Source organism: Lepisosteus oculatus, chromosome 3 (genome assembly GCF_040954835.1).
Source record: "Lepisosteus oculatus isolate fLepOcu1 chromosome 3, fLepOcu1.hap2, whole genome shotgun sequence".
NCBI classification, from domain to species: domain Eukaryota; kingdom Metazoa; phylum Chordata; class Actinopteri; order Semionotiformes; family Lepisosteidae; genus Lepisosteus; species Lepisosteus oculatus.
This window is the reverse complement of record NC_090698.1, coordinates 60252522-60267674: the sequence shown is the minus strand read 5'-3', so window position 1 is coordinate 60267674 and position 15153 is coordinate 60252522. Positions and strand designations below refer to the sequence as shown.

Sequence of the window (15153 nt, the reverse complement as noted above, 5' to 3'; positions counted from 1 at the left end):
TTCCAAAGATTTTTTGGTCAATAATATGATATTTACAAATACCAATCTAGAGTATTATACCATAGTACCCGAAAAGGTTGGAGAATGTGTTCACAGGGATATAAACAATCTAATTGAAATTCAATTTGATCTGAATTTAAACTTTGTTACATGTAGCCAGTTCACCTCCCTGTAAGACTGACATTAAATCCATTTTTTTCTTATCTTTTGAAAAAAGAGGAATCGTTTCATGAAGCCGTGCTTGTTATGATAAAAAAAACTGTTCTCTGTTGTCAGCAACATAGAGAAAAGGGTAGCCATGATTAAAAATGAATCAGTTGGCAGCCAGTGGAAATGTCATTGACGATAATCGCTTTAATTGAACTACTACAAGATAACATGATGTTCAGTAAAAGTTTTTAAAATTCACTGAAGTACAAGTTAACCTGAATATCATTCAAGTGCAGAAATAAAAATAAATTTAGCCTTCACATTTCAGGAAGAAAGTGCTTTCAGAATCCTAAAAAAAAATGTTTTCTTTCCGAGTATTGTATTCAAGCCCTGTAAATAAAACAGTTAATGTGAAATGTTGTGTCCTGGGTTGATGTGCCTCTGGCATCAACCAGTTGTAAAGGTTATGCTGTGAGTTACTTTAGATTAAATTTCATTGGGGTCTTGTCCGTTTGCTTGCAAGAGCCCCATGGCACTTTCTTCAGCTTGACTGGGCGTAAATGAAAGACAGCTTAGTATTTGGCTGCAAGGGCTGTCCCTGAAGTAGACAGGAGCTGACAGGAGAAAATTTGAAGTGCTTGTGCTTGATGTGTTCTGTGTTTTTATTTTACTCCACAGGAACTGAACATCGTCCTTCTTTAAGACCAGTGAAAAAGATTACCCTTGCTCTCCATGTCTCTTGAAAACCCTTAATTTCCCCAGGATGAGTGTTGCATTTGTAGTCTGGGAAGATCAGATAGCTCTCAAAATGTCTGTCTTTCCCCACTTTCCTTAAAGTGAATGCTGAAGCGTTTACCTCTTCTCAGCTAGCTATAGCAGTAAACAAAATGGCAGCAGCACTGTAAAAACATGGTGTAGGCATATTCTGGTACTCCGATTTATCTTTTGTTTTCAACAATTTTCTTTTTCCAAATGAGGGTTTAGCGGAGCCTTGTGAAAGGGTTTTTTTTCACAGAAATTATTCAGCATTGTTCCTAGTATTTAACACATCACTGAACAAATTGCCCCCTTGGATATGCTAATCCTGTGTTTAAAGGAACTCATTGTAACATGTTTTAATACTTTAGCTGGAGGGGAGATGGGAATCTAAGACGCGTAAAATTATCATGTGACCTGAAAAACATCAAAATTGCTTGTATTTTGCGGGTCAGTGGTTTATTTTGTGAGATCTTTTAAATAATTTACCCTGTGTGGCTTGACATGAAAGCACTGCCTGAGACAGCCCTTTACTTCATCCCCTCGATTTGCTTGTTTATTAATGTCTTTGTGGATATTGATGCACATTTCATTGTCAAACATTTTCAAATCTATTTTACATAATGATTTGATGCTAATCCCCACAGAAAGAATTAATTCAAAAGCCTTGAACAATAAATCTGATTCCATTAACTAATACTTTTTCTACAATGATACAGTGAATGTCCTGATGAGTTACTGTTCTTTAGGGAATTAGTGGTACTGATTTTTGCTGATTTTTTTTTAAATCCCTTCGGTAAGCACAAGCAGACCAGTTTGTGGTTTTTCACACTTATTTTTATGAACCTTGAGAAAATACTGAGGAAATGCATGATATACAGTTCCAATGAGGAAAAAAATCGCTTTTGTTTGCCACAGCACTTTATAATGTGTCTTACCTCCCATTAATAATTGTGTTTTATGCTATTAAAAATCATCTCATAATTAAAATCCTTCGTGTTGTGGTGTTCGGAGGTTTGAATTTATATGCTTATAGTATAATAAAAATCCTTACATGAAGAATATGGCAAAACTATGCAAAGAATGTTCATGAATATTGTATGAAATCTGTTGTTCCCCAAGCGCATTGATTGTTTGAATAGAAGACAAGTGAATGGTGACTGATGATGGACTTTGAACCCTGTTGGCTTCACAGTGAATAACACAGACCCCCTGATTAAAATGCATGGAGTGCTATCAGTGTTTCTCTTTGAAGTCTTTGATGATGGGTTGAATTATAGAGGAATGAAAGGCTAGGCCTGATGATGGGCTGAATTATAGGGGAATGAAAAGAAATGTTGGTGTCGTGTTTCGCTGAAGCTTATTGCATCCTTTTTAAAAAAAGAAAGTTAATGTACAAATTGTTTTCAAACAACACTGACCTTTATCTTCTCTTCTAGAGTAACTCCTTGCTGGTTCCCGAGAGCCTGCGGGGCTCAGACAAACGTCGAAATGGACCAGAGTTTTCTAATGATATGAAGAAAAGGAAAGTTGAAGACAAGGATTCCAGCCATTACGTAAGAAATGAGTAATTTTCAATATAAAATATACTGTTTCCAAAAAGCTCAGTTCATTTAACAACTTACTAAAAAAAGATCATTTTGTGTGTTACTGTTTTTTAACTGACATTTTATCAGCTGTGTGTAGTGCCAAGGCATGTTATAAAATACATAGCAGTGCGTCGAATGCAATGTTTTCCAAGATAAAAAAAGGTTTAGTAAAGTTTTGGATCTCAAATACAATCACATTCATAGTTTATAGTTACTGTAACATTTAAAATATTTGAATTGTAAATATTACATTGCAATGTAGTAAAATACTGATGATGATCTTGATATAGATGTACTGACAAAAAGGACTTTATTTAGCTTTAAGTGCTATAAAGCACTACAGATAGTAAAGCTTTGCCAACTATTAGTGTTGCTGGCTCGTCTGTGCATAACAAAATCCTCTATTTACAGGACAGTGATGGAGACAAAAGTGATGACAACTTGGTAGTTGATGTTTCCAATGAGGTTTGTTGCTTGATTTTAGAGGATTTTTTTCTAACTTTGCATAGAAGACTGTTATGCTTTTCCTTCAACATGAGATCCCCTCTGGGGCACTTGAGTTTGGTATTTAAACACCTTTCACTGCCAGCTCCTGGTTAGCAGCCAGGCTTTGCTACTGGCAGCAAAAATTGTTAATTTACTCTAACACTTGCCCCTTTAGAACATAGAGAATTGCCCTGTATGAGAGGAAAGTGACCTCTGAGATAGGGGGCATCAGTGTGGGTTGCTGTTAAATCTCCTGCTTCACTCCTGCTTCACCAGTCTGGTAGCTGAATTGGGAATGTGAACTCATGACCTGTCAGTGCTAAGGAAACCATAAAGTCATCACAGTGACTGCTTTGTTTGGTAATTGTTTTTGTCAAAAACGTCAGTTTGGCTCTTATTCCAAAGTTGCATTAAAATTTATTATGTCATCTGGTTTATTTTAACAGCTGTCTTAACATAGGTTTTTTGAGAATAATTTTTAATTGAAATGGAAAGTAACAAAAGCTAAATATTGTAATGTATGATTTATTTTAAAAGAAACCCATTTACAGAATGTAATGCCCATAAAAGTTTTTGCAGATGGTTAGATGTAAAATAGATGAGGTTTACTGGGAAATTCATTGCTGCTTAGATGTACCATAACTAATTTGAACACTGATTAAACCTTAAGCACTTCACTGAGCTTTGCCCTAAATGAACTCTGAAAAATGTGAAAGTCTATACCTTTTTGCAAAGAGTTTGTGTATATGTGAAATAACAGCTATATTGACAGTTTGCAGAAGTATTTGAATTGTTTCAACTTCTCTAAATACAAATGTTCTTTACATCTGTTTCTGTAGTAATTGGTGACTTGAAAACAAAATTATGGTTGGAAAAGCAAGGTGGAAAGGGCTTATGTCCAGTAGTTTACCACTGGAAATGTTTTCAAAAGTCTATAAACATTTTTGTTTGGGTCAAGCTGAACTGTTGGAAGTGAAATTTCCCCTATGTGTGGGCGTGGTTACACTTTTTTTACACTTTTTTTACACTTTTGTCCCTCTAGGACCCTGCTTCGCCACGTGGCACTCCTGCTCACTCCCCGCGCGAGAATGGATTAGAAAAAAATCGCCTGCTGAAGAAAGATGCCTCCAGTAGCCCAGCCTCTACTGCATCCTCTGGCAGTTCCTCTTCTCTTAAGTCTAAAGAGATGAGCATGGTACGTAGTGACAAGTCCATCGGACTCTGCAGTGGGATCTGAGAGCTTTGCAGCTCCTGCTCATTGGTCATATGGTGGTCCAGGTCATTGGTCTGGTTCATGGCTCGGGGTACATACATGTTATACTATACATGCACCCATAATAAAGGCTTCAGGTCTTGATATCTCTTCCATTTCTCAATCTTAACTTAATACCAATGTGATGAAAAATTAGCTTGACAGCAAATTACTGGAGCATTGGGGGATTTTTGCATTTGAAATAGTGTCACATTTCACATTTGTATTGTCTACTATTTGTTTTAAGATCATTCTTTAATCTGTTTGTAATAACTTGCGCATTGCATCAGCTATGCATTTAAATGGAAAGTCATGCGATGTTGGAGAAATCCGGCAATTATTTCCTACTTTACTGTTTGAGGGAAAGAAGTTTACATGTGATATATACTTGAAAATCAACATTAAATCATATATGGATATTTATTTAATGATTTCAGATTTAAGAGCACAATTTCCAATGTCATTTTTTAGTGTGACCAACAGGAATAAACATTTCTCCATTTTTAAATGTGCTTTGGACACTAACCCTTTGAAAGTTGCAATCAAGTGGAATAAGAATACTTTTAAGATTTAGATGCATGGTAATTACATTATTACATTACTATTTTGTCCTTGTTAGAAGTTTAGCAATAAAACAAATAGCTGCCTTTTTTCTCCCTAAACCTTCAAGTTAATGCTATTAGCAATGTGTGGTTTTGTGAGGATTTGGCAGTATTTATTGTGTCCTGTGCCCAGCAGCCAAGCTGCTGATATGATGAATTGTATAATATGGATAAAGACCAACTATTTTTACTTGTTCAATGATAACAGCACGAAAAGGCCAGCACACCTGTGCTGAAATCCAGTACACCAACTCCTCGTGCAGACATGCCAACTCCAGGAACCAGTGCCACCCCTGGCCTGCGACCCAGTCTTTCCAAGCCTCCCTCTATGGAACTGGCCAACCAATCTGGTAAGCCATAAAGTGCTTTTCAATATGTTGTACACAGTGATGGTATTTTCACCATTTAATTAATGATCCTAGAGAGCTTCTTATATGGGAGTGGACCCACGTAAGTGCAGCACCTACCTGCATGACTGCCATTGTGTGCCAGAAAACCCACTACACAGCAGAGGAGAAGGAAAATTACAAATTTAAGACAGAAATATAGAAATTCTACAGTTCCAAAGTGGACTTCAGTCAGAACTGAACTTACCCACAGGTAAAATCTCTGCTCTCACAGAGAGTGCCTGGGGACCTTTACTAACCAAATAATAACTACATTGGTTTAGTATCCGAAGGACAGCACATCCTACAGCACCTTGTCCCTGGGCACCGTGCTGGGTTGTTGGGTTGGAAAGTTTTGTCTGGACAGAAGACTTACTAGTTGTTCAAAAGCTGTATGTTGAAGTCTTGCAGCACCAGAAGACCCAAAAGTTGATGTATAGATCAAGTTTAGTCAAGAATAATTAAGGTCATTAGGAGCTCAGCTGGAATGAAATATTGCAGACACACCTGTCTAAAATTAGAATTGAACTGCACTGGTTTACAAAAATCAGTCTGTCTGTACTCGGGTCGGCCGTTCCTGTCCTTGCCATAAACAGAGCCAAAATCGAACAAATATTAAAGACAACCTTAAACTCATCAGTTTGTAAAGACCAAGAACAGTTTTGATCAATTTAGTAGGTCAATTGGTTCACTTAAATTAGCAAACGCAAGCTGTAGTTCCTACGAGCTCAGGCTGTTGGCATTTTCTTTATCTAAATTAGTAGATTTAATTTAATCTTTGAATTGCCTTTGAAATTTGTACGCATTCACCTCCTTATGTGGTCCAAATTTCAGATTGGAAGATTTAAAATGATCCACAACCCAGACTGGCTCCCCAGGACCAGATTTGAGCATCTCAGTGGTCATGAATCAAAACTCTCATGACAAGAATTGTTCATTTTAAATTGTCATCAGTACTACATCAATAAGTAAATGTAGTTAGGTAACACTTTCTAATCTCAACAGAACTTTCTAGTCTGAGATCACTTGGGATATAACTGCCAGTCCTCCATGTTAATTCACAAATTAATACTGAGAGTTTTTATCAATGTAATTTTATAATCACCATCACTGAATGATTAAGATAATTAAATCTCAATGTGCAGCCAGTGTTTGGCTTCTCCTGAGATAATGTGTGACTATTTCTATATATGTGTTTGGCGATTTTATGTCCCATGTTAACAGCCACTTAGCTTACAATGGTGTTCTTGAGTGGACTTGTGGTAAACCAATGAGCTTGGAGAGGAAATTTCAGTCATGAAGAATTTTCCACTTAAGATAAGGAATGTTTTTAGGTGCGCATGTTTACAAGGTTTACTTCAGACTCTTATTGGGACGTTTGTCAATGAGAGAGAGTTTCTCTCGATTTGCAATTTATTTATTCTCAAGGGAGAAAATCTGAATGCTAACCATTTCCAAATGTATCAAAAGGACATCCTTCCTTATGTTGCAGCTTTTCTCTGTACTTTGATATTTGAAAATGATGTATATTGTGATAATATGATATGGACGTTTGTGAGTTATTCAGTAAAAAATAAAAAATGTAATATTTAGGGTATATTGTTCTACTACAGGTGAAATGTATAATCCGATATAGTACATTTATTGATATAGGCATACTCCCCACTTACATTGGGATAGGTATTGATGCCCAAGGTATCAATCATGATGTAATTTATGGAACTCACCTGTCTATACAGGCGTGTGGAATGTAAGAAGACCTCTACAGAGCCCTGAATGTTGGAATGGTTTGCTAGTTTGATAGTTATACCCATTTGCCTCTATATAAGTTTAATTGGTCCCTTATTGAGAGATGAAGAAATACAGCAACCACTTAGGCAAATTCTGGAGAGATTGGATGGACTTGTGTAAAAGAAATCTGGCGCACACATTAACAGCAAGGGATTTTGGAAACCAAAGCCTGCAGGTTAACAGATCTCATAAAGCAAGAATTCAGTTAAATCAATCAATTAGTAAGAGCTCCTTTGGAACAATATATGAATGACAAAGGGTTCATCCTGGACCACGGTTAAGAGCCACTACAGTAGACCACACTCCTATCCTGCATGGAATTGTCATTCAAGTTGTAATTACTGCCTATTCTGTGCCTTCCTAGACTATCCGTTGGCTATTGTGTCAGAGGAATGGCTGCAAATATTATTAAAGCATCCAGTTAGAATTTATTTTTTTTGGAAAGAATTTAGAATATATTTGAATCTGTTTTTTTTTTCTGTAGAGCTTAAGTATTAGATTTGTATGCACTAATTTTACCTCCTACCTCTGGTTGTTTAATAAAAAAAACGGAGGACAGTTTATACCACTAATTATGCTGAGTTTAATTATGTAATATTGAAATCTACCAAGAGATAATCCGTATCTGAGTGATTGTCCAATCCCAACTTTGAGCTCAAAGTCGATTTTCACAGTTCATTTCCTGTTTTTAATAAGATACAGGAAATAATGCCTAAGAGGACATCTGACAGTGCACATGAATACAAGCGCTGTTTACTACATATGCACAGAATGATAGCAAGCTTAGGGGCCTGATCCAACACACTTACAGTCTTGCATATATTTTGTAATATTAACATGGTGAAAAAAGGCATTGTAAGCCCTAAATCAACACCTAGAGGCTGTAGTTATTTTTGAACTGCCGCGTTAAGGCTGTATATGTTTAGTAAATATAAATGTTACAAAAAATGCTATGTAGTACATTAAGACACTTCAAATATGATACAGATTTTCTTTATACAATTGTGAGCTTAGTATTGAGGGACCTGGATAGCTTTAAAGTAACAAATTCCATTTTTCCTGTTGTGACAGTATAGCTCTTTTCTTTAAATTCAAGGAAAAACTTTAAAGGTACCATTTTAAAATGGATACACATTTTCTCTTGTTTGCTATGGTACATTTACGTTACATCTTTAATACTTAACTTAATGCCTTGTTATACTTCTGAGTTTTAAGCATTATGGTTGTGCAAATATAATCCATTTAGCCACTTTTCTAAATACCACAGTAGTACTGTGCATTATGCACGTAAGTCAACACTCCTCTTATGGTGCAGTTCTATCTTTATACCCCAGGGTTTGGCACAGTGCCTTGTATACACACCCATGAACCTGTCTTGTAGACCATGGAGCTTTTGTGTTTTGTTAATATGTTCGTCATTTGTTTTGAATTGCTTTCAGCTGCTGGTCTGCGAACTCCCCTGGCAGTGCCAGGTCCTTATCCGGGCCCCTTTGGGATGATGCCCCATTCTGGGATGAATGGGGAGCTGACCAGTCCCGGAGCTGCTTATGCCAGCCTCCACAACATGTCACCTCAGATGAGCGCTGCTGCAGCTGCTGCTGCGGTTGTGGCCTATGGACGTTCCCCCATGGTAAATCACTTTGTCAGGAGAATGTCTGTGTCGCAACAACGTTCTTGTGCACTTAATATATACGCCATTTTAGTATTAAGCTGCTTCCGATTTATAAATCTTTTTTTCTTTTCCTGCAACAGCATCACTTCTTTTTTTTACACGTTAGTTTGATAAAAGGTGATTCACTGCCATAGTTCTGCTATAGACTATAGTGGCAAAAGTAAAGATGAAACAATAGTGAACATTTTTCTAGAGCTCAGCGGTATACAGTAATACATACATGCATATCACACTGTAAAGAATAGCCACCTACAATACAGATATTTTTATGAGATACATCTAGAAATGATGCAGATAATTTAAAGGTTTTGTTACATTATGCAAACTAGAAAAATATTTAAATGTACCCTTAACTCCTGTTGGAAGAACAAATACCTTTATGATTAACAGCAAGAAATAATATGGGTTCTAGTTTACCCTAGCTAATTTTTTCTTCATTTATTCATTTTTGTAGTTTGTCTATGAAATATATTAATGCACTAATTGAAAATGATTTGCAATTGAACAGTATTCAATATACCAAGTCATTTTTATGTCAACCAGAATCATCTAGTAGATTTTTATTAAGTGTCTAAAAACTGGAAACATCAACTCCTCTAAATTTAAGCAACGTATAAGGTTTGGGATACCTAATTTTCCATGTTGCAGATTTGTAACTTGTACAATTTTATTTTGCATGTTAAACTGGTTTCCTTAACAACAGCAACAACAAAAAAACACATTTGAGAAACTTCCATATTTAAATATGACGTGTAAAATTACAGTTTTGCCCATAGCATGTTAGTTTTAGAATACATGAATTATTCATCACTGGAAATGACTAAGTAGGATAAAAGCTTTACACAAAGAATTATTTCCCACTTTATTTTACTTGGCTTAAAAAATACATGCACAAAAGGAAAAAAAATAATAGTCCACACTATTTCCTATTAGCTGTTTAAAACAGGGATATTGTACATGTCATAACCTAGCTTTTGTTTTGATTTTAGGTTGGGTTTGACCCACATCCTCCTATGCGAGTACCAGGAATGCCTCCAAATTTGGCAGGAATCCCTGGAGGAAAACCGTAAGTCATCTTCGTTATCACAAAACAAACAGCGGCTATATTTTTAGGTCTTTGTTTACAACTGTACTGTGGTTTAATGAAGACCTGCAGGTTAAGCACCTGTATATCCGGGCTTTCCACATTGATTGTGACCCATCTCAATGATGTCTGGGTTTGTCCAGGATATTAAAACAAACCGGATCTGGTACAGTGTAAAAGTTAAATCTAGAGCAGCTAAATGCCAAGTATCCTTCATACATGGGTTTTCTAATAATTTAAGCACTTTTTTTGTATTGAGCTGAAGGAAAAAAGGCCTTCTTCTAAATTTTTTCTCATGATTATCAAATATTGCTACTACATTTGAAGAGGTAGAAAGCTATGATTCCTACATCTTGAACATAAATGCTTTTGTTGAGCCTGTGGACATGCATGTAGCATGTCTTCTCTGGGTAGCTTTGTTTGCCTGTTTACTTTTTATCTCTTGGTTTTGTACTAATTGAACTGCTGAAGAAACAAAACGCCTTTTTTTTGCTTAGGTGAAGTTTTAAAAGGAAAATGTAGAAAAGAAAATCTCTTGCGTAACTGACCTCTGTAGCTCATATTCCTAACGGACATTTTCCTCAGTGCATACTCCTTCCACGTCACTGCTGACGGCCAGATGCAGCCCGTCCCCTTCCCTCCCGACGCTCTGATTGGCCCAGGGATCCCGCGGCATGCCCGACAGATCAACACCCTGAGTCACGGAGAGGTGGTGTGCGCCGTTACCATCAGCAACCCCACCAGACACGTGTACACCGGCGGCAAGGGCTGTGTGAAGGTCTGGGACATCAGCCAGCCGGGCAACAAGAGCCCAGTGTCTCAGCTGGACTGTTTGGTAAGTGAAAGGGACCTTCTGTTCTGGGCCAGTCACTCTGTGAAGACTTAACCAGGAAACGGCAATCACAGCCTGGGTGGTACAGCACATCACTCAAAAAAAAGGAAGTGCGACTGAAGGCCATTTCCTTTGTCAGCACAAATGGCTGCCTTCTGAACCATTCTCACTTTGCTGTCTTTATGTGGGTATGTTTGTAATAAAAATAGGCATTGTAGAAATAGTTTTCTTCTGATTGACTTTCCGGGGTTAAATTTAAAATGCCATATAGCAGTGTTGGCATCTGTCACTATGAATACTCCTAGAGATGTAAATCTCTCTAGATAGTATTGCTTAGTGTCCTTGCCGAGTCTTAGTGGTATACCAGAATGGTTTTATCTCAGACTGTTATTTGTGATTAGAGCTTGTCCTTTATAATCCTTAGCCTGTTTGCTGCATTGTATTGTAAAATGCACTTAAACTTTTGTTATCTTTATTAATTGTAGCTCTCCATTAATACAGGCAAGTACAACAGCACAAGAAAGCTTGCTCTGTAAAGATCATATGGATGGAAATTTTAGGACAATCTTGGGAAGAAGCAGAATTTTCTGCCTAGAAATAGTGGTTTTCAAAATTTTGAGAACTTTAGTTCAAGTATCTGCTCTTTAGAGCAATGCTCCAGATAGCTAGTAACAATTGACCTGTCTTAGCAGGTTCATAACAAATGCAGTGCCACATTGCATGCTTTTTGAAAAAGCCTATTTAAATGCCATTCTTTTTTTCATATCCAAAATATAAATCTACCCCTGTTCTGGTAGTTTTTATACAGTACGTGTATATTTCCAGTATTACTGGCAATGATGGGGATGGATGATTTCAGGCTAGAAAGAATTCTCCAGGAAATGGAGCACTAGACGAGTTTCTCATAGTGAGATTTCTGTATATGCCCCCCTCAGTATCTCGTTGTCCCCTATTTTATATTTTCTTTTTTCCTTTTGGGGGGTTACCATGCAGAACAGGGACAACTACATCCGCTCCTGTAAATTATTGCCAGATGGCTGCACCCTGATTGTTGGTGGGGAGGCCAGTACATTATCGATCTGGGATCTGGCAGCTCCTACCCCGCGCATTAAGGCCGAGCTGACGTCCTCGGCTCCCGCCTGCTACGCACTGGCCATCAGTCCTGACTCGAAGGTCTGCTTCTCCTGCTGCAGTGATGGCAACATCGCAGTGTGGGACCTGCACAACCAGACTCTGGTCAGGTGAGGCCTGCTCTCTCAGAATACATAGATATCCCTCAGAAACACATATCGTCATTTGTTATATGCAATTCCAGCTCTATTCAGTATTCTGAATTATTTCTAGGATGCTTATTAATTTTAACAACTCTTGTTTTATTACCTGCTGAATAGCGTTAAAATTACTAATTTATTTTAACAATCTGGAAATCTCAACCCAAGGATTAGCAAATTAAATTGTTAATTATATAAAGACGAAATGATTGGTCTCCAGTGGAATATTCAGCTCAAGTAGCAATTTGTCTGATGAGCCGAGTGTCTGAGACAGTCTCCAGTTAAGAGTCCCAGTTGTAACGAGTTGCCAACCTCAGCTGGAGATCTACAGGAGTGAGAAATTGGCATCTTGCTTCCTAGTGCTGAGGGAGCAAATGTCATGAGTTTGAATCTCATCTCGTTGTGCCTATGCTATACACAAGCCCCGAGGGGGGAGAGGCGACTTGGATGGATCTGAATTCTCCAGTGCTCCATAAATTAGCATGGGTGGGTTGAAACGGAAACTGAGTAATCAGTGAGATAGGGTGATATTCATATTGTGTGTATGTGTGGGTTGAACTGCAAGATCTCAGTGTGTTGTGAAAAAAACTGGTAGAGACAAAGGAGGTGTGTGTTTGGGAGGAGGAGGTACTTAACTAAATTGTTGAAGGATTAAAGGTGTTTATCATCCTGATGCATGCCGAAAGACTATTTTTAGATTTCTCATCCTATCCAAAGATGATCATCCTTGTTGTTAATTAATCAGAGATCTTGAAGGGTTTTAATGTTGAACCTTGAGGTTTACAAACAATAACTTTAAAACAAACCCGTATTAGCTGGAATCAGTGAGATGTTTTATTTTGCCAGCTGCATCCTGGTTTGCTTTCTTTCCACCTGGGAAATGTTTACATAATATAAGCAGACTTCACGTTACACCAAAATTTGTTTATCCAAATGCTTCACTAGACATTGGAAAAAAAAATAAAAAGATGCGTTTATATGGGGTCCAAAACTAACAACATTATTGTGTTTGCTTTCGGCTTGGTCAGGAAATCTTTATTCATCTCTTATTTATTTTATCAGGCAATTCCAGGGCCACACGGATGGAGCCAGCTGTATTGATATTTCCAATGACGGCACCAAGCTGTGGACGGGAGGCCTGGACAACACAGTGAGGTCCTGGGACCTGAGAGAAGGCAGACAGCTACAGCAGCACGATTTCACTTCACAGGTGAGCTGGAGAATACAGACCAGTATTAAGTCAGAGCAATGTTCTGATAAGTAAAACCCTTTCCCTGAAACGTTTAAGTATTTATCTTTGTGTCTTATTAGACTGTTGTTTTTATTTTTTTGAAAAGCTCAGTTTTAGATTTAGTCTTTCCCATTGTTCTCACATTATAAATACAACAAATGTTATGCTACTTTCCTGAGCTGAAAAACATCTTTTTTTTAATTGTAAATTATCCATACGCACAGTTAAAAATGATTCAAGACGTCAGTTGGGAGCATTCCATGTTTTACATAAGACACAAAAAATGTTGTACTTATTGTAAGCATACTGTATATAATTTGCAAGTCATTACCTTACATTAAAAATGCATTCAAATGTATTTTTCCAACAAATGGTACACTTAAATAGATGTATAACCAATTAAACCGCTAGAAACTCACTTCAATTCAAAGTTCTGACTACTGTAAAAGTAAATGCAGAAGAGAGTAAGTTGTTAGAAACTGGTTTCAGAAAGTGTTCAAGGGAATGTATCAAAATATAATCTCTTGTAATTCATCCAAACCAGCACCAGTGACTAATCTATTAATTAATTAGAGCTGCAGTTTTATGTTGACAATCTTGTATAGCTGGGTCACTTAGCTACTTGTGAAAAGTGAAGTAGTTTAAATGGCACTGCAGAAGGTATTCCAGGCTTTACATCATGTACCATGAAACCCGATAAAATCGATTTTTAAAAATGGAAATAAAGAAACACATCAAAAGACAGTAACAATCGGCTTGGTGTGGAATCAGCATGAATGTCTTTGTCCCAAAGCATAAAAAGGTTACAAAAAACAGGAAGGCATACAGCCCACTTAACCTGTTTGTTTTCTAGTTGCTAATTGATCCAAGTATCTCATCTATACAGTTCTTGAAAGAAGTGGTATCACCTACAACGGCATTGAAGCTTTAAGCCACGTCACTTAGTGGTCGGCTGCACTTTATGAAAACCACAAGACCAGAAAATGTTCTACACCTCTTTGCCTTGACATCATGTGGTTCAGGGATGGCTTCAACTGACTTAGTTTCCTAACCAAATGATTAGTCACTGAATGTAGGCTAATAAGAATGCAAAGGACTTTTCCAGAATCTGAAAGGGTGAATTATCTGTCTCCCAAAAATGTTGTATACAAGGTCCCTTCTGCTGTACTACAGGTATACTGCCAGCGCTTTACTGTAGTAATGTAAGACATTCTGCAGTTTGTGATGATATATATGGATTTGAAATTAGTGACCTTTCCTGTGTAATTCCAGATCTTTTCCCTTGGTTACTGTCCCACCGGAGAGTGGTTGGCAGTAGGAATGGAGAGCAGCAATGTTGAGGTCCTACATGTAAACAAACCAGACAAATACCAGCTACACCTTCATGAAAGCTGTGTGCTCTCTCTACAGTTTGCCTATTGTGGTAAGAACCTGCAAGACAGTAATCATTATCTTAAACTTTTTATAGGTTGTGTACTTGGGGGGGAAAAATGATGGAATGAACAATCTTTACAAATTCAAATAAGTTTTGTTACAATGAAGTTCTCTTGTATTACTAGGCAAGTGGTTTGTGAGCACTGGAAAAGATAATCTCCTGAATGCCTGGAGGACGCCCTATGGAGCCAGCATATTCCAAGTACAGTTGAATTATCTTTATTTTTAATTTGTTTTATTATGTATTAGGTTTGTTTTGCAGTTTTACTATTTAACTAATGAAATGTTACTTTTTTTTTCTTGTTGAGACAATAAGTAAAACATTGCAGCAGTGAAAGTCAGTAATGTCGATAAAGAGCCTCCAAAGCTTGAAGCTGTCCTATTGCACACTATTGCAGTTAGGCTTATGGCTCACCTTGAATCACCTGTTTTTTTTAAGATTAGAAACCCCTATAAGTTGGTTAATTGATCAATAACTTAAGTTTTGAAATGCAGTATCCCAAATGATCTTTTTAAAAAATTCTTTGTTTCACTGTTCACAGTGTAAATGTGGATTTTCAAAATTGCTGGCTTTAATATACTACCTATAAAACCTGCTGGAAATGGGCTTTCTAGTA

At 37.2% G+C, this 15153-nt stretch overlaps 1 protein-coding gene across 5 annotated transcripts in view; it reads left to right on the top strand.

Annotated features, from left to right (window-relative positions):
* LOC102687815 (TLE family member 1, transcriptional corepressor) overlaps positions 1-15153 on the top strand; it is a 47810-nt gene that overhangs the window by 30785 nt on the left and 1872 nt on the right. For all 5 annotated transcript variants that reach the window (XM_015368477.2, XM_015368461.2, XM_015368453.2 and 2 more), the window contains 11 exons: positions 2346-2462; positions 2907-2960; positions 4024-4176; positions 5044-5185; positions 8452-8642; positions 9674-9750; positions 10354-10603; positions 11594-11841; positions 12934-13081; positions 14375-14525; positions 14662-14738. In XM_015368477.2, coding sequence (XP_015223963.1) covers positions 2346-2462; positions 2907-2960; positions 4024-4176; positions 5044-5185; positions 8452-8642; positions 9674-9750; positions 10354-10603; positions 11594-11841; positions 12934-13081; positions 14375-14525; positions 14662-14738 — 1608 coding nt within the window. The remainder of the gene's footprint in view (positions 1-2345; positions 2463-2906; positions 2961-4023; positions 4177-5043; positions 5186-8451; positions 8643-9673; positions 9751-10353; positions 10604-11593; positions 11842-12933; positions 13082-14374; positions 14526-14661; positions 14739-15153) is intronic.